This window comes from Notamacropus eugenii, chromosome 6, assembly GCF_028372415.1.
Source record: "Notamacropus eugenii isolate mMacEug1 chromosome 6, mMacEug1.pri_v2, whole genome shotgun sequence".
Classification (NCBI taxonomy): domain Eukaryota; kingdom Metazoa; phylum Chordata; class Mammalia; order Diprotodontia; family Macropodidae; genus Notamacropus; species Notamacropus eugenii.
The window spans coordinates 354,361,532-354,382,691 of NC_092877.1; the positions used below are offsets into that span (position 1 = coordinate 354,361,532).

General features: G+C 40.3%; 1 protein-coding gene and 1 non-coding gene across 2 annotated transcripts; one reads left to right on the forward strand and one right to left on the reverse strand.

Moving 5' to 3' along the window:
• Positions 1-6,091: 6,091 nt before the first annotated feature.
• Positions 6,092-6,164, reverse strand: TRNAV-AAC (transfer RNA valine (anticodon AAC)). Its single transcript has one exon. It is a non-coding gene; the product is annotated as a tRNA-Val (tRNA).
• A 9,109-nt stretch (positions 6,165-15,273) lies between these two features.
• ACTRT3 (actin related protein T3) lies at positions 15,274-20,934 on the forward strand. The gene is made up of 2 exons (XM_072618527.1): positions 15,274-15,611; positions 19,806-20,934. Exons 1-2 carry the CDS (start codon positions 15,409-15,411, stop codon positions 20,722-20,724), a joined length of 1,122 nt encoding a protein of 373 aa, XP_072474628.1. The 5' UTR covers positions 15,274-15,408; the 3' UTR covers positions 20,725-20,934.
• Positions 20,935-21,160: the final 226 nt, after the last annotated feature.

The following is a 21,160-nucleotide window of genomic DNA, read 5'->3' on the forward strand; positions in this document are numbered from 1 at the left end:
TGAGGGCACGGTGCTGTGAGGGGGGGCCGGAAGGTCGGTGTCCTCGATAGAGCGGTGCATGCTGGGATTTGTAGTCCATACATTCTACGGGGGGGAGGGGAGGAGACCACTTGTACCCCTATGTTTGCACGCAGATACAAAGTGACTTTGGGGGGATTCATGACTCATGGCAGGAGTCCATTTTCGGAAACAATAAAGAGGAAAAAAATCCCCTAGGTTACCACTGTCTTTTCTCCCAAAACTTACTTTATGTGTAGGGGGTGTCCTGTATATAGATATGCATAGATGTATGAATGAATGATCCTAGGACCTCTATTTTTTATTTACAATAATACTTACATGCAGATGCCTGATTTGAGGTTTGCAACAAACCTGAGAGATAGGTGGTATTATCTCTAACTTAGAAATGAAGAAACCAAGGCAAAGAGGTCAAGCAACTTGCCTATGGAGACACAGGGTTAATGTGTACCTGAGGCTAGATTTGAACTTAGGTCTATGTTGACTCAATCTGGTGCTCCATACATTTAACCACCAACTCAACTACTCCTTCTAAAGCTTCTCATCCCTCCTCAGACCTCCCATAGCTGCCCCCCCTCAGTTGAGATTCTTGCCTTATATTTTACCAAAAAAAAAAAATTGGATCATTCACTCTGTCCCTCTCTTCTCCTTTCTTCCTCAACTCCAATCACCCAGGTGTCTTCTGTCACCCTCTCCTCCTTCACTCCTGTCTCACATGATGAATCTTACTGTTTGCCAAGGCTAATCTCTCTACCTGCTTAAGCTATCTCATTTCCTTCAAAAGATGTCATACTCACTGTTTCACTTATCTTCAATCTTTCCCTGTCTACGGGTAACTTTCCTACTGCCTACAAACATGCCTGTGTCTCCCTCACCCTCAAAAAATTCTCACTTGATCCTTCCATCCTCACTATCATTTTATGTCTCTTCTGCCTCAATAACAGATCTCTCTGCTTTCTCTGGCCTCACTGTCTTTTTAATCTCTAACAATCTGGCTTCCAACCTCATCATTCCAGTGAAACTGTTCCATCCAAAGTTATCAGAGCTCTAATTGCCAAATCCAGTGTTTTGTTTTGTTTTTTTCCAGTCCTCACGTTCCTCAGTCTATCGCCTTTGACACTGTTGGTCACTCCTCCTTGATACTGTCTTCTTTCTAGGTTTTCTGGACATCACTCTCTCCTGGTTCTCCTCCTACCTATCAGACAGTTGCTTCTTTCTTCTTTTCTGGATCCTCTTCCAGATCATGCCTTTAATTGTAGGTGTCCCTCAGAGTTCTGTCCTTCTTCTCATCTTCCCCTATAGTATTTCAGCTCCCATGGATTAATAGCTATGCTGATGATTCTCCTGTCTTCTTATCTGGTCCTAACTTCTCTGCTGACCTCCAGTCTCATGTCTCCAACTGTCTTTCAGACATTTTATACTCAATATGTCCCACTAATGCACTGTTGGTGGAGTTGTGAACAGAGCCAACCAGTTTGGAGAGCAATTTGGAACTATGCCCAAAGGGCAATCAAACTATATACACTCTGATCTAGCCCTATCACTACTAAGTCTCTGTCTCAAGAACATCATAAAAACAGGGAAAGGACCTACATGTACAAAAATATTTACAGCAGCTCTTTTTGTGGTAGCAAAGAATTGGAAATTATGAGGGTGACCATTAATTGAGGGATATGGAAGTAATGGAATACTATTGTGCTATAAGAAATGATGAGCAAACTGATTTCAGAAAAACCTGAAAAGACTTACATGAACTGATGCAAAGTGAAGTGAGCAGAACCAGAGCATTATACATAGTAACAGCAACATTGTGCCACGATCAACTATGATCGACTTAGCTCATCTCAGCAATATGATGATCTAATACAATCCCAAAGACTCATGATGGAAAACAATATCCACATCCAAAGAAAGAACTGGTTGAATCTGAATGCAGATCAAAGCATACAATTTTCACTTTACTTTCTGCATTTTTTCTTTTATTCTGTTTCTTCTTTCATAATATGACTAATATGGAAATATGTTTTACATGATTACAGATATATAACCTATATCAAATCGCTTGCTGTCATAGAGAGGGCAGAAAGGAAGGAAGGAGAGAGAAAATTTGGAATTCAAAATTTTATAAAAAATGATTGTTAAAAATTTTCTTTTTGTTGAGGTTTGGGGTGGTGTGGGGATCCCAAAATACCAACATGTCAGTTCCTGCTCAAATGAATTTGACACAAGCCTTTTTAAAGCCAAAGAAAAATAAAGTTTATTAAAGATTCGCCATACTGGGTTGACTCTTAAGGAGCCCAAGCATTTGTAACGCTTGTATTCACAAGTGGGCCAGATACAATCTCAGCTAGACAGAGTCTGAACTGGATTGAATCTGAGTGCCTTCATCAAGGCAAGATGGAACTTAAATACAGAAAAAGACTGAGGGAAGAATCCAGGTGTTGCCAAGTAGTCTGGGGTCCCAGGGATGGTCTTGATAGGAGAGGTAGATCAAACCGGGGGAGGATCCTGATGGGAGTGGCCAGTAGTCCAGACAATCCACAATCCTGGCTAGGTGACTAGGACCTTCAGGAGAATGCTAAGTAGTGGCTGGTAATAAGATCAAAGGGAAGAATATCAAAAGAACGCTACATCAAGTAAGGGGAATCCAAGGAGCTCCCAAGGCCAGGTTTTCTGGGGCCCTTCAGAAAAAAGGGACCAAAATCCTCCTGGTCCAAGGGACAAAGTTCTTGGCTTGGGCTTGTACCCCATCATTTCCATGTAATTGGAAAACATAAAATATTATTTAAAAGAAAAATGAACCCAGCAAAACTGAGTATAATACTTCGGGGGAAAAAATGGTCATTCAATGAAACAGAAGACTTTCAAGCATTCTTGATGAAAAGACCAGAACTGAATAGAAAATTTGACTTTCAAACATAAGAATCAAGAGAAGCATGAAAAGGTAAATAGGAAAAAGAAATCATAAGGGACTTTCTAAAGTTGAATTGTTTACATTCCTACATGGAAAGATAATATTTGTAACTCTTGAGACTTTTCTCAATATTTGGGTAGTTGGAGGGATTATACACACACACGTAGACAGAGAGCATACAGTGAGTTGAATAAGAATGGATGATATCTAAAAAAAATAAAATTAAGGAGTGAGAGAGAGGAACGTATTGGGAGGAGAAAGGGAGAAATGAAATGAGGCAAATTATCTCTCATAAAACAAGGCAAGAAAAAGCTTTTTCAGTGGAGGAGAAAAGGAAGGAGGTGAGAGGGAAAAAGTGAAGTTTATTCTCTTTAAGTTAGTTTAAGGAGGGAATATGCTCACTCAATTTGGTATGAAAATCTATCTTACACTACAGAAAAGTAGGGGAGAAGGGGACAAGTGGGGGGGATGATAGAAGGGAGGGCAAATGGGAGGAGGGAGTAATTAGAAGTAAACACTTTTGGGGAGGGACAAGGTCAAAAGAGAGAATAATAGAATAAATGGGGGGCAGGATAGGATGGAGGGAAATATAGTCTAATGCAACATGACTATTATGAAAGTCTTTTGCAAAACTACACATATATAGCCTATTTGAATTTCCTGCCTTCTCTGGGGATGGGTGGGGAGGGAGGGAGGGAGAGAAGTTGGAACTCAAAGTTTTAGGAATGAATGTTGAGAATTGTTTTTGCATACAATTAGGAAATAAGAAATACAGGTAATGGGGTATAGAAATCTATCTTGCCCTACAAGCAAAGAGAGAAGATAAGGATAAGGGAAGGGAGGGGTGTGATAGAAGGGAGGGGGTAATCAGAATGCAAGGCATTATGGGGTGGGGGAGGAGAGAGATCGGGAGAAAATTTGGAACTCAAAATTTTGTGGAAATGAGTGTTGAAAACTAAAAATAAATAAATAAACATTAAAAAAAGAACGCGACAGAGAAAATGGTAACATTCAGATTAAACTTCAAAAAAAAAAGAATAATGAATGTTTAAAATTGCCTTTACAGTAATTGGAGAAAAAAGGAGAAAAAAATAAATTAAAAAATAAGGAAAAAACTCAACATGTCCCAAACTGAACTCATTATCTTTTCCCCTAACCTTCTCTGTTACTGTAGAGGGCAACATCTTAGTCCCTCAGGCTCATAATCTAGATGTCCTCTAGATTTACTCCTCTGTTTTCCCCCTCCCCCCTTTCAATGTGTTGCCAAGGCTGGTTGACTCCACCTTTGGAACGCTTCTCAAATAACTCCCCTCCTCTCCTCTGACCCTGCCCTTAGCCTGGTCCAAACACTCACCTCCTCACACCTGTACTATTAGAATAATAGTACCACACCTGTACTATTAGAATAATAGTACCACACCTGTACTATTAGAATAATAGTACAGGTGGGTCGGCCTGTACTGTCCTCTCCCCGCTCCAATCCATCCTCCATTCAGCCACCGAAGTGATTTTCCTAAAGCTCAGGTATGATGGTGTCACACATACACCACCGACCCCACCCCCCAACCCTGGAACTCGATAGACTCCAAGGGCTCCCTATTGTTTCCAGGAAGAAATGCAAAAGGCTTTGTTTGGCATTCAAAGCTGGTCCTAACTTAGCCCCTACCTACCTTTCCAGTTTTCTTGCGCCCTACTCCCCAACCCCTACTCTTTGAGACAGTGGCACTAGTCTCCTGGCTATACCATGAACCACATACTCTCATCTCTTGGGTCTTAGGATTTCCTAGTATCCCCATGCCTGGAATAATCTCTCTCCTCATTACTGCCTACTGCTTTCCTGGTTTCCTTTTAAGTCTCAACTAAAATGCCATCTATAGAAAACTTTGCCCAGTCTCTCTAAATTCCAGTGCCTTCCCTCTGTTAATTATGTTCTAATTATTTGCTGTGTAGTTTGTACGTATTTGTGAGGGCAGACACTGTCTTTTGCTTTTTTTTATCACCAGAGCTTTGCATAAAGCTTTGCTCTTAGTAATTGCTTAATCAATGTCGCGACCTGATTTTTTTTTGTTGCAGTGGCGACAATTGTAATATCCAACATTTACATAGCACTTTCAGCTTTGCAAAGTATCTATCTCATTTGATCCTCACAAAAACCCTGGAAAGCTAGTGCAATTACACCGTTTTGCAGATGAAGAAACTGAGGCTCCGAGAGGTTAAATAGATTTCCACATCTGTCCCTCACCTCTTCCGGGTCACTTCCCTCCCTTCCTTCTTTCCTTTCCCTGTCCTTGTTCAAAGTAATATTTGTGTGCTAAACAAAAAGAGCCTGTAGATTTATTTTCACTCTCTTTCAGGAGATATTTTTTAAAAACCACTTTTTAAAATTACTAAGCATTTATTTTCTTTTTCCTACCACACTCCCTTCTTACCCACTGAAAACAGTAACAAAATCGTTGTGGCAAATATGCAGATACAAAACAAATCCCCACTTCGACCTTGTCCAAACAAACATATTTCTTTGGGCCTCGGGAGTCCCTCACCTCCATATCTGGAAGTGGGGTAACATCTTTTATCAATCACCAGTGCGCGGGCTGGTCTTTGCATTTGTCCGAGGTGAAGGCTCTCAAAGTAGCTGACAACGTCCATGTCTGTACAATGTTGCTGTTAGTGTATACATTGTTTCCTAGTACCGGAAGGCAGCTTGAGGTTCTCCTTCCCTCTGTCTTCTGCCCTCTCCTGACTCCACGGTCACCATCCTGGGCTGGTCCCCTGCCCCACCTTCCACCCTGAGCCCTCCAAGATGAGAAAAGGAGGTACCAGAGACATCATCAGCCCAGGTTCTAGGGCAGCATCGCTGGCATCCGAGCTATTGATCTGGGGGGCACAACGGCAATCAACATTATCCAACGGACTTTCTAAACCTACTGTATGGACTTTTAGGAGTCAGTTTTAAAACTGCCTTGAGCATTCAGAGTCAAGATCTGAACTCAAAAGCAAAAACACACTGACACCGAAAGAGGGTGAATATATTTTTCAAAAAGTTGTAAAATGTGTGCGTGAATGACCCAGTGTTCTGTAATGCAGGAATAGACGGCAAGCTTAGAGGATAAATACATTGTAGAAGGAGGAAAAACAAAACGAAACAATTAAAAGGAAAACTGTTTCCGCCCGGTTTCGAACCGGGGACCTTTCGCGTGTTAGGCGAACGTGATAACCACTACACTACGGAAACTTGCCTGTCACGAGTCTTGGGAACAGCCCTGATAATGATTCCGCGAAGCTCCCTGGCCAGGATTTCGCCTTGCCTTTCCAAGGAAGCCAATTAAAATGAAACATCTATCTTTCCGGGCTTCTCAAAGGTCAAGGGAAAAGCGAAAAGCCGGGATGGATTCTGGAGAGACAGGAAAAGACCACGACTCTTTATCAAAAAGATGCAAAATGAGATTCACATTTTTGGATACGGCCAAAGAGGGAATTCACTACATATTTTTTAAAACTGAGCATGTTTGTTACAAGGGCTTTGCGTTTCTTTCTCCTTTTTTTTGGCTGGCGTTGAAGGCTGGAGGAAGGAGAGAAAATAAATGTTTGTTTTTTTAAAAAATGATTTTAACTATCTTTAATATGAATATATAGGTAGGACCTATATCAGCTTGCACGCCGACTTGGGGTAAGGCGAGGGGAGGGACGGGGAGAAAATTTGTAACTCAAAATCTTATGAAAGTGAATGGTGAAAACTAAAAACTAATAAATATTTTTAAAGGAAAAATAATTTTTAAAATGAAAGGCTAAATCTGAGTCGAGCTGATGCGAAGATAACGAGTGGAGACCCAGAAGCCTCCTCCTCCTCCTTTCCCGTCCCCAATTCTTTCTTTTCCTCCCCAGCCCCGTGCCCCTCCCCCACTCCTCATCCTTACTCCCCTCCTCCATCCCTTTCCTCCCTCTTTCTCCCCCGCATTCCTCTTCCTCCTCCATCTAGTCCCCTTTCTTCTCCATCCCCTCTTTTCCCTCCTCTCTCGGTTCCTTTTCCTCCGTTCCCCCACTTCCTCCCTCCGTGACCTCCAATACAGTACAGGTCATCTGCTGACCCACGGATGGGAAGCCCACTGGGGATTCAGGCCAGCTTGGGTACACCCGAGGAAGCAGATCCCCGAAGGAGCGGAGCGTCCACCTGCTCACCAGGGAAGGCGTGCCGGGTGGTAATCTGCCCTCTGAGAAGATACTCTGTATCTCGGAGCATTTGAACGAACCACTGAGGCCACTTCTTTTCACCTTTAGCCACGGGGGTGCCGGGAAAAGAGTGGGGAACTCAAGTGGCGCGATGCAGTCCTGCCACAGGTACGACCGCTACCCGCTGGGTGACCCTGGGCAAGCTGCAGCCGGGGCCTGCATCTTATCTGTAATATCCCTCATCTGTGACATGAAAAGGGACCGCAGAATCAAAGTGCATGATGGCTGCAGAGGGGGGACGAATTCGACTGTGACTTCCTTCCTATAAATGAACTTTCAGGATGAGCAAGGCAGCACTTTCAGGTCACAGCCAGGGGTGTCAAAGGCAGAACTTGTACTCAGCTCTCCGTGCCTCCAACCCCCCAATATAATAAGTTACACCTGTAACACTAAAGTAGTAAGGGGGGAATCCCTTCCATTTTTATTTGTTTTACATTTCCCTTTCCTTTCCTACAACCAACAGGAATTTAAAAGCCCAGCTGGTTTCCCCATAAGCCCTTTTTCTTGATTTATTCCTGGGAGCATCTTTTTGTGGGTGGCATTTTTTTTTATTTTTTCATCACAAAGTGCCTAACAGAGTGATATGGCAACTGGACCTATGATTTCATTGAAATAGGCAATTCCCAAATAGAGAAAATCCCTTTATTAATGGAATTAATATTAATTGGACACAGTACTGACACACTTGGAATGGGAAGTTGAGGGCCCAGAATTTGTACCCTCAGAGTCCAAGACTAGTCCTGAGGGGTTTCAGATTTGTCTAGTGCTATATAAGCTCATTGATATGGGGCTTCCTGCCATGATTATAACTTTATTATCAATTAGGCAAGATTAATTAGCTTTTTAGAAAGGAGTATTTGCCACAGTTGCTTTTTGGTGCAAAACATCTCCCCACTCCATCTATGACATACATACCCTCCTATAAATATTTACAGTGTCTAGAAAAAGTGGGCTGAAGTTTGCACAGCACACGTGGCGAAGAATTAATATGACCCTTGGTAACTGGCAATATTTTCTCTTCTTTGTGGTATACTGAAGAAATTCCCCTTTGATACGGTGTAATTTCTTCACTGAGTTCTTTGTGGAGTTTTCCCATGTTGTATCCAGTTTATTCTTGGCTTTCGCTGAAAATGATGACGGGATGATGGAAAGACCAAAATCTTCAGGATTCTTTAAAACTCAAAAAAGTATTTCTTAGGGCAAAGAGGAGAGGGAGGATGGGAAGGATCCGAATAAAGCTGAGAGCTTTGTCTACCCCGGAAATGTTTGTTATAATATTCTTTCTCGGCTCCAGCTCACTCCAGTTTCTTTGGCCAAACTGGCTTGATATTTTGTAGGCAATCACAAATTTCTTCAGTCAATACAAATAGGTTATTTCACAATGCCATTTCTCAAACATGGTCTAAAGTCCTTGATTTATTGATTGATAGATTGATTGAAAATTGTTCTCATCTCATTAACATATCAGTTAATCTAAGCAGGGTGGGGTGATTTGATTGATTACTCAATTGGGCCCTACCCTTATCCATAGTCTTAGAACATGTATTCTTAACCTAGGGTCCATGAACTTTTTTTTTTTTTAATATCCTAATAAATATTCAAAATAATTGACTTCCTATCTACTTCTATGTATTTTATTTTATGTGTTTAATAACACTGTTGTGAGAAGGGATCCAAAGACTTCACCAGAGTACAAGGCCAAGAACCCCTATCTTAGAGAAAATAACCAAATACCATTGGGATAGATTGCTAAACTTGCTTTAGAATGGTTGAAGCCGTCCACTACTCTTGGCTTTATGGGATGAAACTGCTCATAATCTGCTCACCTTCAAGGCCTTTGAATTTTCCTCTCCTTGAGATTTTTGGTAATTTCACTCTCTCACCCCTACTATCCCGCCATCTTCCCTCATTCACTTTCTGACTCTGTAGGTCTAAGGGTGGATCTCAAAGCATCTCAGCCTCCTCTCTCACCAGGCAATTCATGGCTCAGCAGCCTAGATCTCTGCCCCAAGTGGCTTTTGGGTGATCAGAACCAGCTCTAGCTATACGTTATGGCCTTTCCTTCAGGCTTAGCATCACAGCACCAACCTCCACATCCGTCCCCTCCCCCCTCAAGAACCTGTGCACCTGGTCTCCTGTCCCACTCCTGTTGTTACTCAATTCTCTGGTGGGAGCATCAGCAATTCAGAGCTGTATGATGTTGCTGCTACAGGGTTGTGGCTCTCAGCATGCCTTTCCTCCTGAAGGCTGGCATCTGCCCTGCTGGTTGGCTGTTCAAACTTCCACAGCCTGGAGATACAGGCTCCAGTGGACTAGAAAGAGGGCTGCACCCCCCCCCCCCCCCCACACACACACACAAAGATGTATGGGATTGGATTGGGTTTTGTGAAGAGCCTGTGTGTCTGGTCCTTGGGTCTGCTCAGGCAGCCTTGATGCCCATAACAGAGGAGGTGAGGAAGGAGTACTAAAGGGGCTCAGGGTCAGTGAAAGTCAGTTCCTAGATTTTTGTTTTGGGGGGGTTTTGTTTTTGTATTCTTTAACTTGCTTATGGATTCTGGGTATCCTAGACCGTAGAGACAGAGTCAGTAACTTTAACTTTGGTGCATAATTCCCATTTTGGAAAGGTTTAAGAGTTCCTGGGGATCAGAGAAAATGTCTAGTCCTCTATCTTGTTGTTCATGTGACATGGAATCTCCTTATAATCATCTATCATCCTTTGAAAGATTTTCAAACAAGTTGACTTTCTAACCCAGGATTGTCTTTGAAAGCTATCACTCCCATTTGACAATTAATTTGTGTTTGCTAATTAAAATCATTTGGGGCTTTTTTTGGCTTATAGCAATTAATTTATATTTAACTTTCCATCGAAATTATTATAGTGAGCACTGATATAGCTTCTCATAACCATTTCCCATTTTTTATTTTTAATAATTTAATGATTCAGAATTAAATTTTTAATTTTATACCATTCTTTTTTCTTATTACTACTGTACTATAAATTCTGGTCTTAACTCTTACAAGTCTGCTTACCCATGAGGACTCAGGATAAATTCTATAGTCCTATCAAATCTTTGACTGTTTGTTAAAATGGAGTCAGTTTCATTCTTTGTGATGTCTGATAATTTGCTACACTCAACTTAACAATTCTTTTTTTTTTTTAAGAAAGAGTTCCCATAAGAATCAAGGGAGTGTAATAGGAATGGTCTGACCTATGGGGACCAATCCTTGAAATGTGCAGATATGCTCTGCCTGGATCCAGTCCCAAATGACCACACAGACATTTTAGGGTAAGCCTATTTCTGGCCATGATGATTCATGATCTGGTTGCTGAGCAGGACAGAGTGGACATATGAAAAGGCCACCTTCATCCCCTGCACGTTCCTAACTCTCTTTCCTCCCAGACAACCAGAGAGGAAAGACTACTTTGAGCCGCCTGGTGGGGGAGAGAGCACTCACCAAATTCCTCCCCTCCTCTCTTCCCCTGCAAGTCCCCCACAGGCTGTCAGTCCTCATGAGTATGTGACGCTCGTTGCCTATGTATTTGTTCATTAGTAATCTTAGACAAATGAATATCTGGAGATGAAGCTGCCTAGGAGGAGCCGCTGAAGTAGTCACCAGAGGGGCAATGGCTGATAGTAATAGTAGAATCCCAAGGACAGTCATCTCCAGGAGGGCATCCGCTATTTTTTGTTGAAATTGTGAACTTAAATGTCAAATAAAATGGGTATTTACAACATAGTAAACCAGGAAAAGATTATACAAGAAACTGAGTCTCAATTATGTGCAGCTTACTTTATTATTAAATATATGTTTAGAAATATACTTAAATATATGAAAATATAGAAATGTTTTCTGTAGATGTTAAACACAATCTATTTCCATATTATGTTATATAATATGTAATATATAAGTATAATGTTAAGTATGTGTTAAATATATAAATGTTACATTAAATGTAATTTTTTACATTAAAATGACAAATATATACTAATCTATTTCTATATTATGCATTATATACAATATATAATTATATATAATATATAAAGATACTGTTAAATACATATTAAATATATAAATGTTATATATTAATGACAAATGTATGCTAGATTCAACATGTAATTTTCAGAGCTGTCCTGATTGCCTGTAATTTTTTCCTGGCCTTCCTTCTGTTCTCGCCTATATATTTTTAAAAATAGCCTTATATCCAATTGATAATAATGCTCAAGGGATATGGACAAGCAGTTTTCAAGAGAAGAAATCCAAGCTATCTATAAGTATATTTGAAAATGCTCAGAATCACTAATAATTAGAGAAATGCAAATTAAAGTAACTTTGAGGTTCTATCTTACACCTGACAGATTGGCATAATTGTCCAAAATGACAAATGTTGGTGGGGCTATGGAATGTTAGGCACATGAATGCACTATTGGTAGAGCTGATTGGGATAGGATCTGGACCCCCAAAAGGAAAAGACCATGTCTTTAGGATCTGGACCCCAAAAAGGAAAAGCCCCTATACTTTCCTATGTGGCTCAGGTCTCTGACATTCACTGCAGTAATAAGCCCTTCCCAGTTAATTACCTGCCCTTTCATTGTCTGACCTAGCCCTACCCTAGACCACCACTTCCTTAATTCCATTTAGACCCCTCTGTTTCTACAGTCTTCTGTACAAAAGATCCATCGGGCCTCAAAGAAACCGCTCAGATTCAGTCGGGCCCACTTGTCAATACAAGTGTCACAAACGCTCAAATTTCTTAAGAGTCTAGACAATGGTTCAGATTCAGTCTGGCCAATCATGCCCTGCCAATTGGTGCTCTAATAATCTTGTCTTTGGCTGAAAGAAAGCTTGGGTCAGATTCATCCCGGCACAACCCACATGTTGCTGTTTCCAAGTCCCAGACCTCAACATAGCTATGGATTAGGTTAGCCATTTTGGAAAGTAATATTGAACAACGTCGCAAAAGTTGCTAAATTGTTCATATTCTGACCCAGAAATACTTGATCCAAGTAATAATTTCTAAATGTTTTCGTTGTGCTTCTATTAACATTAAGTTAACTCAAAATATTTGGCCTTTACTAAATGAAAGTGGACAAAGCCGGTGTGAGAAACAAGGAAAGAGTTATGTTTCCACAAGCTTAAAAAAAAACTTCCAGCTTTGGGTGGTGATAGTTAATCAGAGTTGTGACCTAGCACAGTCAGATTAAAGGTCAGAAACTTGTACCCAGGTTTGATGAGCTGTTTTAGAGGAAGCCTATTAGAGGGGAGAACATGAAGTCACTGGAAGTCCAAAATTCAGGACAGTATAAAAGGACTTGCATTGGTTTGAACAAGTTGTATTCTTCCTGCACCCTTACTTGGGAGCTACCCGTTCTTTCAGGGGAAATGAAAGTAGAAGGCACTCCCTCCTGCTGCAGAAGGGTGGAGTCAGCTTTGACCAAAGTGTCTAATTCCTCCGAACTCGGCTGTAATAAATTCCTTGATACCTTTTGGTGGGTCAAGCATGTTTCTAACACTGGTTTCCCCACCTGTAGTTAGTTCTGTGTCAGTAGAGTGCTGAATTTAATTCAATAATTTTAATTTGTTGCTTCCTTTTGTTGTTGTTTTTTTTATTCTGTGATTTTTAAGAATTGGATATTATTCTAAGAATAATTTGGAACTCAAAACATGAAAAAGTTGTAGAAGATCACACTTCAATGACTGTGGTAGCTGTTAAAGTCAAGCATGTCAAGGATCTTTCAGGCCCCAAATAAAATTAGATCAATTTCATTGAATCACAAAGGAAAGTTTAGTGGGGAAAAATGCCAAGAATTGACAAATTATTTTTTTCAAAGCAGCCCCATTAATCCTTAGAAAACAAGCAGAGAGACCTTCAGAGCAACTGGTAGCTGGGAGGATTGTTATTGATTCTTCTATAGTGTAGTTATAGATTTCTTGAAATGGGAAAAATTTAAGAAAAATCACTTTTGGGAAAATTTTTATAGCAAGTTTTTCTAATAAAGTTCTCATTTCTCAAATACATAGAGAATGAGTCAGATTTATAAGACTACAAGTCATTCCCCAATTAATAAATGGCCAAAGGATATGGACAGGCAATTTTCAGACAACGCTATCAATGGTTATATGAAAAAATGGTCTAAATCACTATTGATTAGGGAAATTCAAATTAAAACAACTCTGAGGTACCACCTCGCACCTATTTGATTGGCTAATATGACAGAAAAGGAAAACGATAGATGTTAGAGGAGATGTGGAAAAATTGGGACACTAATTTGTTGTTGGTGGAGTTGTGATCCAACCATTCTGGAGAGCAATTTGGAACTATGCTCAAATGGCTATAAAATTGTGCATACCCTTTGACCCAGCAATACCATTATTAGGTCTGTATTCCAAAGAGATTTTTAAAGTTAATTTATTTATTTTTAGTTTTCAACATTCACTTCCATAAATTTTAAATTTTCTCCTCTTCCCTCCCATTATTGGATAATGGCTGAACAAGTTGTGGTATATGATTGTGATGGAATGCTATTGTGGTGTTGTAAGAAGTGATGAGAAAAACCTGAGAAGACTTACATGAAGTTATTCAGAGTGAAGTGAGCAAGACCGAGAGAACACTGTACACAGTAACCGCAGCACTAGGCAGTGATCAGCCATGATTGACTTAGCTCTTCTCAGCAATACAATATAATCTAAGACAGTTCTGAAAGACTAAAGATGAAAATGCTATCCATCCCCAATGAAAGAACTAATGGTGTCTGAATGGAGACTGAAACACACTTTTTCTAACTTTATTTTTCTTGAGGTTTTTTTTCTTTTGGTCTGTGTTTTCTTTCACAACATGACTAAAATGGAAATGTTTTTCATGACTACCATGTATAATCTATACAGAATTGCTTGCCTTCTCAATGAGGAAGGGAGGGAGGAGGGAGGAAAGGAGAGAATTTGGAACTCAAAGTTTTAAAAACTTATGTTAAAAATTGTTTTCACAGGTAACTCGGGAAAAATAAAATACTAAATTGAAAAAAAAAAGAAAAATGCTATCTACCTTCAGAGAAAGAACAGCGGAATCTGAATGCAGATTGAAACATATTTCTCTTTTACTTTCTCTACTTTTTTTAATCTGTTTTCTTTTACAACATAACTAATATGGAAATGTTTCTCATGACTACACATGTATATAATCTATATCAAATTGCTTGCTTTTAATGAGAGGAGAAGAAAAGAAAGATTAGAACTCAAAAAAATTTTTTTAAATGAATGTTAAAAATTTTTACATGTAACTGGAAAAAATATGTAAGAAAAGAAAAAAACCATTTTAAAAAAATTTGTTGCTATTAAGAAAAAAATTTTTTTGTGCTCATTATAAAGGCTAGAGGACTCCAGTCTGGAAAAGGAGATTTTCACTGATGAAACTCACTTTTTTGTTCAATGCTCTACCAAAATTTTGGTCAGATGTTTAGGTGAGTCAATAAAATCTGGGCTTCTGCATGACATATAAAGTTTCATCCCAAAAAATGTTTGAAGAATTTTTATTTCTAGTAGGCCCAGAAGTCCTGTCCCCATGGAGGGATTGATGAACTCTGATTCATATATTTATGTACTAAGAAACAGAATTATTCCAGAATCCCCAAGTGGAAATGGAGATGGAATATTGTAACCCAATCACATTATGAAAGGTTAAGAAATGTATTCAGAGGATAGAGCTAAACTTCCTGAATGACCTGGGAACCCACCTGATTTAAACCCCACTGAAAGCCTACAGGCTATAATTAGGGTTAGAAAAAGGGACTGTCCAACAAAGATACATGGAACATACAACGTGGTATGGCTTCATGGTGAAGAATTGAGCAGTAGGAGTCAAAGTTTGGGGAATTCAATGCCAAATCATGTAAAACAAATAAGGGTGACAAAATAATATAATGCATATTTTTTTTAAGATGTAAGAAATTGTAAGGTTTCTTGTAAGTAATAGATGTAATTTAATTGTTTTACTCTATCTCAGTTTATTTGCATTTAATGGTCAGGGTTATAACCACAGAAAGGGTGGAGGGGCTTTCACCCAACGCTTAAGGTGACTTCATAGTGCCTGCATTGTTACACACACTTTAGAGGGCCTTAGCCTAGTAGGGAGATCTTAAAAGGGACGGGAAGTGAGGGAAAAATTGATTAGCACCAAAGAGAAGCTGGCGGGGGCTGGGGAGCATGTTGGTGGCCCCACCATTGACAGGGAAGAATATGTAGGTGCCAAGAGGATGAATAACTATGGCACTGCTGTGGTGATAGACAATGGGTCTGCGGTGCTGAAGGCAGGCTTGGCAGGGAACAGGGAGCCCCAGTTCATTTATGCCAACATAACAGGCCGGGCCAAGGGCAAAGCTGGGGCCTCCGAATGCTCACAGAGGGATCTGTTTGTGGGTGAAGAAGCTCAGACCAGGAGATGCGCCCTCTCCATCAGGTAAACTCCTTTTACTGTTTCAGGGGGAAAGAGTCAAGGTATAAAAAGAAGAGATGACTGGAGATAGCAGGTAAAGAACAGAGCTGAGGGTTATTTCAAGTTTGTGCACTTAGGTCCAAATCTCAGCAAGTGAACTGAGTTCAAATTCCAACCTCGCTATTACTACCAGTGTGACTTTGACCTGGCCAACCTCTCTGTACCTCAGTCTACTTCGACATGAAAGGAACAGCCCTGAACTTTTATTAGGTTGTATCTGACTCCTCCTGCAAACATACTGGAATGGCTTGTCGTTTCCTTCTCCAGCTCATTTTATAGAGGAAGAAGTGAGGTAAACGGGGTAAAGTGATTTGGCCAGGGTGCCCACAGTGTCTAAGGACAGATCTGAACTCAGAAAGATGAGCTAACTTCAGGCCCAACATCATCTACTCCACCACCTAGCTGCCCTGTCTTAAACTACATGATCTCTAAGATCTACTTCTAAATCCTATAAGCCTACGAAATGATTAAAGAATTAGAGAAAGAAACCAGCAGGAGAAAAATCAGAAATGGTAGTAAGGAGACTATTTCATTACTTTTTTGAGGGGAGAATAAAGGTAGTGGAATTAAGCAAAATAAAGGAGTAGAAAAGCAAACAAAAAAAACCCGTGGCATTAATAGAGCATTTACTGTTTATAAAGAATTTCTTTTTACAATTAAATTTGTTTTTTTAATTAACAATTTTCTCTTCTTCCTATTTCCTCTCCTCATTGAAAAGTAAAAAAAAGGGGAAAAAAAACCTTGTAACAAATATATATAGTTAAGTTAAAGAAATCCCTGCATTGGACTTGTTCAAAAACATAATCCTCATCCTATATCCTGAGTCTGTCATGGCCTCTTTGTCAGGAGGTGGGCAGCTTACTTCATCATCAAACGGAGAGAGGTTGACCATTGTGTTGATCAGAATTCTGAAGTCCTTCAAAGTTGTTTGTTACTCAAAAAAATGGTTCTCATATGTCTGCTCACTTTAGCCTGCGTCAATTCATACAAGTCTTACTAGTTTCTCTCTTAATCTGTCCCTTTATTGTGGCACAGCATTTAATTTGTTATGTATTATATATATAATTTCATCAGCCCATTCCTCAGCTGACGGGTACTCCTTAGTCACCAATTCTTTACCAGCATAAAAGTAGCTGTACGTATGTGTCCTTTTCCTTTTTTTTGGTCTCTTTTGGGTAGAGGTCTAGTAGGGGCATTGCCAGATCAAAGCGTACACATAGCTCTTTGAGCATAGTTCCAAATTGCTTTCTAGAATAGATCAATTTGCAGCTCCACCAACATGGCATTAGTATATTCTTTTCCCTGTAGTTGCTCCATTATCATCTTCGATAATCTGATGGATATGAAATTGTTGTTCATTTGTGGCTGACTCCATGACCCCATTTGGGGTTTTCTTGGCAAAGGTAGTGGAGTAGTTTACCATTTCTTTCTCCAGCTCATTTTACAGATAATGAAACTGAAGCAAACAAGGTCAAGTGACTTGCCCAGTGTCACACAGATAGTAAGTATTTGAGGCCAGATCTTTATTACCTGTGTGACTCTGGGCAAATTATCTAACTTCTCCCAGCCCCATTTCTTCATCAGTGAAATAGCAATATTAGACTCAGGGGCTCCTAATCCAAGATTCACTTTGCAGATGATGAAACTGTATGCAGAGTGCTTGTTGGACCTGGAATCAGAATGTCTGGGTCCAAGTCCCCTTAACCTATTGCCTTGTATGCCTTCAATCTTCTGCCCACTTCCTAATGTCATTTAGACTGTGTATTTACCTGTCCCTCCTCAACACATTCCAGCCTGACTTCTGATTTTACCACCTCACAAAAAGTGCCTTCTCACAGCTCACCAGATTGATTTCACATGTATAATTGACACCATATTGCTTACCTTCTCAGTGGATAGCAGATGGGACGGGAGAGAATTTGGAACTCAAAATTTAAAAAGGAAACATTGTCTAAAAATAAATATATATTTTTTAAAAAAAAGACCAGGGATCTTTTCATTGCTAAATTCTATGGTTGTTCCTCTGAAGTTTATTAATTCCTTAATTCATCACAAAAACACATTGTGGATGAAGCATACCTTCGTTGAAGTCCATTTTTTCTATTTCTAGCCTTGATTCTAGCCTCTAGTATGGAACGAGGTTTAAATCTCTGAAGCTTTAGACTCAGGTGACTGATGCTTCACATTCTGGTTACTTTTCCTTCCTTTAGTATCCATGACTCCTTGTTCTCCTCTTACATGTTTAACAAATCCTTCTTTGGTTTCCTTCGCTTGATCACCATCCATCTATTGCTCCTTTACTAGAGGTATTCCCCAATATTTTTTTCTGGTCCCTTCTTGCTTCATACTCTTTCCCTTGGTCATTTCATTGACTTCTATGAACTCAAATATCATTTTTACTATGTGGGTGCTTCCCAAGTTTTATATTCAGCCCTCCTGTGACCTCCAGGTCCACCTTAACAACTTGCTGGAGAACTCCTCCTGGATTCCCCCCGTCAGCATCTCCGATCCAACATGCCATCCACCTTGGAGTCTTTCTGGCGTCTTCCCTGTCCCAATCATATTGCATACTAAGTCCTGTGAATGCGCCTTGATAACATCACTAGCATTTTTATTTTTGTTGAGTTGATTTAGTCACATCCAACTCTTCTTTGGCAGAGATCTTGGAGCGATTTGCCCTTTCCTTCTCCATCTTATTTTACAGATGAAGAAACAGGCAAAGAGGGTTAAATGACTCGCCCATGGTCACGCAGCTAGTAAGTGTCTGAGGCCAGATTTTGAACTCAGGTCCTCCAGACTCCAGACCCAGTGCTCTTATCTACGGAGCCATCGAACTGCCCTATATCATTAGCACCTATAGCCCCTGAAATCACAGGGCTGTCTCCCTAATTTGTGACCTCCCCACCTATTCTATGGTAATAGCCTTCTAATTGATCTGCCCTATTCAATCCACATTCCCCAGAGCTGCCAAAACAAAAATCTTCGGTAGGCATTCCATCTTCCAATCACACCGGAAGGACTACCAGCTGGTCTCAGATCTTGGCATTCCACCTGGCATTTCTTTGTACAAGCTGACCTTGAGCCTTGGAATTCATGTGAACTTCTACTTTCCTGTGAATGTTCTGTTTTTAACCTGCCCTCCTCTGCCAAGCTTCCGTGATCCCCTTCATTTTTCTCTTTCTATTCCCCAGGGTCTGGTATTGGGTCTTGGATAAAAGGCACTTAATTGGTTGAATGCCACTGAACTGATTCTCAGTCCTGTGGTTTGCTGTCTGGGTGACTTTGGGCAAGTATGAGCATTTATTACTGAGTGCTTACTCCATGCCAGGAATTGCATTACTAGGCACTGGAAATACAAGAAAAGACAAAAACATTCCCTGCCCTATAGGGAGCTTCCTGCACTACTTCTTGTATGGGGTTAGTGGAATTGCAGAGGAGGCAGGAAGTGCTTTACAAGTCTTTAAGTGCAGCTAGGTGGTACAGCGGATAAAGTGATAGACCTGGAGTCACGAATATCTGAGTTCAAATCCAACCCCAGATATTTACTAGCTGTGTGACCCTGGACAAGTCATTTAGCCTCTGTTTGCCTCAGTTTTCTCATCTGTAAAATGGGAATATTAACAGCATCTGCCATCTAGACTTGTGAGAACCAAATATTTGTAAAGTGCTGAAAAAAGTACCATATAAACCCTGCCTACTAGTAGTACTACCACGAATGTTTTAACAAATGAGATAATTGTAAAGGACTTATCACAGTGCCTGTCACACAGTAGGCATTATATCAGTGTTAGCTATCGTCATCATTATTATAAATGATTCCTTCTTCTCCTTGCCTAAACTCACACAGATGACAGTAAGTGATAGACTCATATCCAGGTAATGTGACACTCTTTCTATTTCACTACTATGCCTCTCAAAGGGAGAGAAGAAAATCCAGAAACTAGGGAAAAATAAGAAGGAGGAAGATGAGAAGGGACAAAGAAAGTGAAGAGACATCAGGGTAACAAGAGGTGAGACATAGCAGTCCCTACATAGGATCCTAGTGCCTCCACATTGGGTTTGTGTTTCTGGGGAAAGGTGAAATCTTCAGAGGGTAGAGAGGAGGAGAAGGAAATGTAAACCCAAGGGCCACTCTTTACTCTTCTGTACTTTCTGCAGCTATCCAGTGGAACGGGGCATTATCACCTCTTGGGCAGACATGGAGGCCATCTGGAGGAATGTTTATGAATATAACTTGAAAATGAAAGCCTACGAGAGCCCAGTGATGCTCACAGAGCCAGCACTCAACCCTCTGGCTAACAGGGAAAAGATGACAGAGTTATTCTTTGAGAGTTTTGAGGTGCCAGCTCTTTTTGTCTCTATCCAGTCTGTCCTGGCCCTCTTTGCCTCAGGGTATACAACAGGATATGTGCTGGATTCAGGTGCTGGTGTATCACAGTGTGTGCCCATCTTTGAAGGTTACTGTCTACCTCATGGAGTCCTTCGGCTGGACCTGGCTGGGCGAGATCTCACCGAATACCTTATTAAACTCCTCCAAGATCATGGCATCTTGCTGCTCAGCCCATCTGACAAAAAGGTTGTCAATCACATCAAAGAGAATCATTGTTATGTAGCTGCTAACTTTGAAGAGGAACTGATTAAGAATCCCACCATTTTGGAGAAAACTTACAAATTGCCTGATGGGAAAACCATCAAACTCCATGATGAGTTGTTCCGATGCCCAGAGAGCCTTTTTCTTCCAGGCCACCTGAATTTGGAGGCTCCTGGCATTGATAAGCTCTGCTTCAATAGTATAATGAAGTGTGACACAGATTTAAGGAATACCTTCTTCTCCAATATTGTCCTTGCAGGGGGATCAACCTGTTTCCCTGGTTTAGACAAGAGGTTAGTAAAAGAGCTGGCCCTCATGGTGCCTGCCAACACTTCTGTGAGGGTTTCTGCCCCACCAGACAGGAAGATATCTGTGTGGATGGGAGGTTCCATCCTTGCCTCCCTCTCTGCCTTCCAGGATATGTGGATCACTTCTGCAGAATTTAAAGAGGTTGGAGCCAACATAGTACATCAGCGATGCTTCTGAAAATCCATTACTGATAAGATGCTAAGGGGAAAAAAAAGTGTATGTGTGTGTGTGTGCATGAAAGAAAGAATATGTGAAAAAGAAAGAAAAGATGGAGAGAGAGAAAGAGAAGATTTGAGGAGATTTTACCAAAATTTTTTCTGGTAGAGCAGAAGACATTTTAGCTATACTTTTGCTCGAATTCCATAATAAAATACTAAAAGGAAAAAATAATGGCTATTTACTGAATAATTAATCAGCAAGTAGTTATTGGGTACCTACTCTGCAAATATGAGTTGAACATGTAATTGACAGTCCAATACTCCAAGCTCTGGACATGGATGTATAGTGTCAAACTTGGGGAACAGCCCCCAAGTTACTTTTTTTTTAGCCAAGAAACCTATTTATCCAAATTATAAAACAAAAATCAGAGAAAGTGTATATGGGAAAATATATA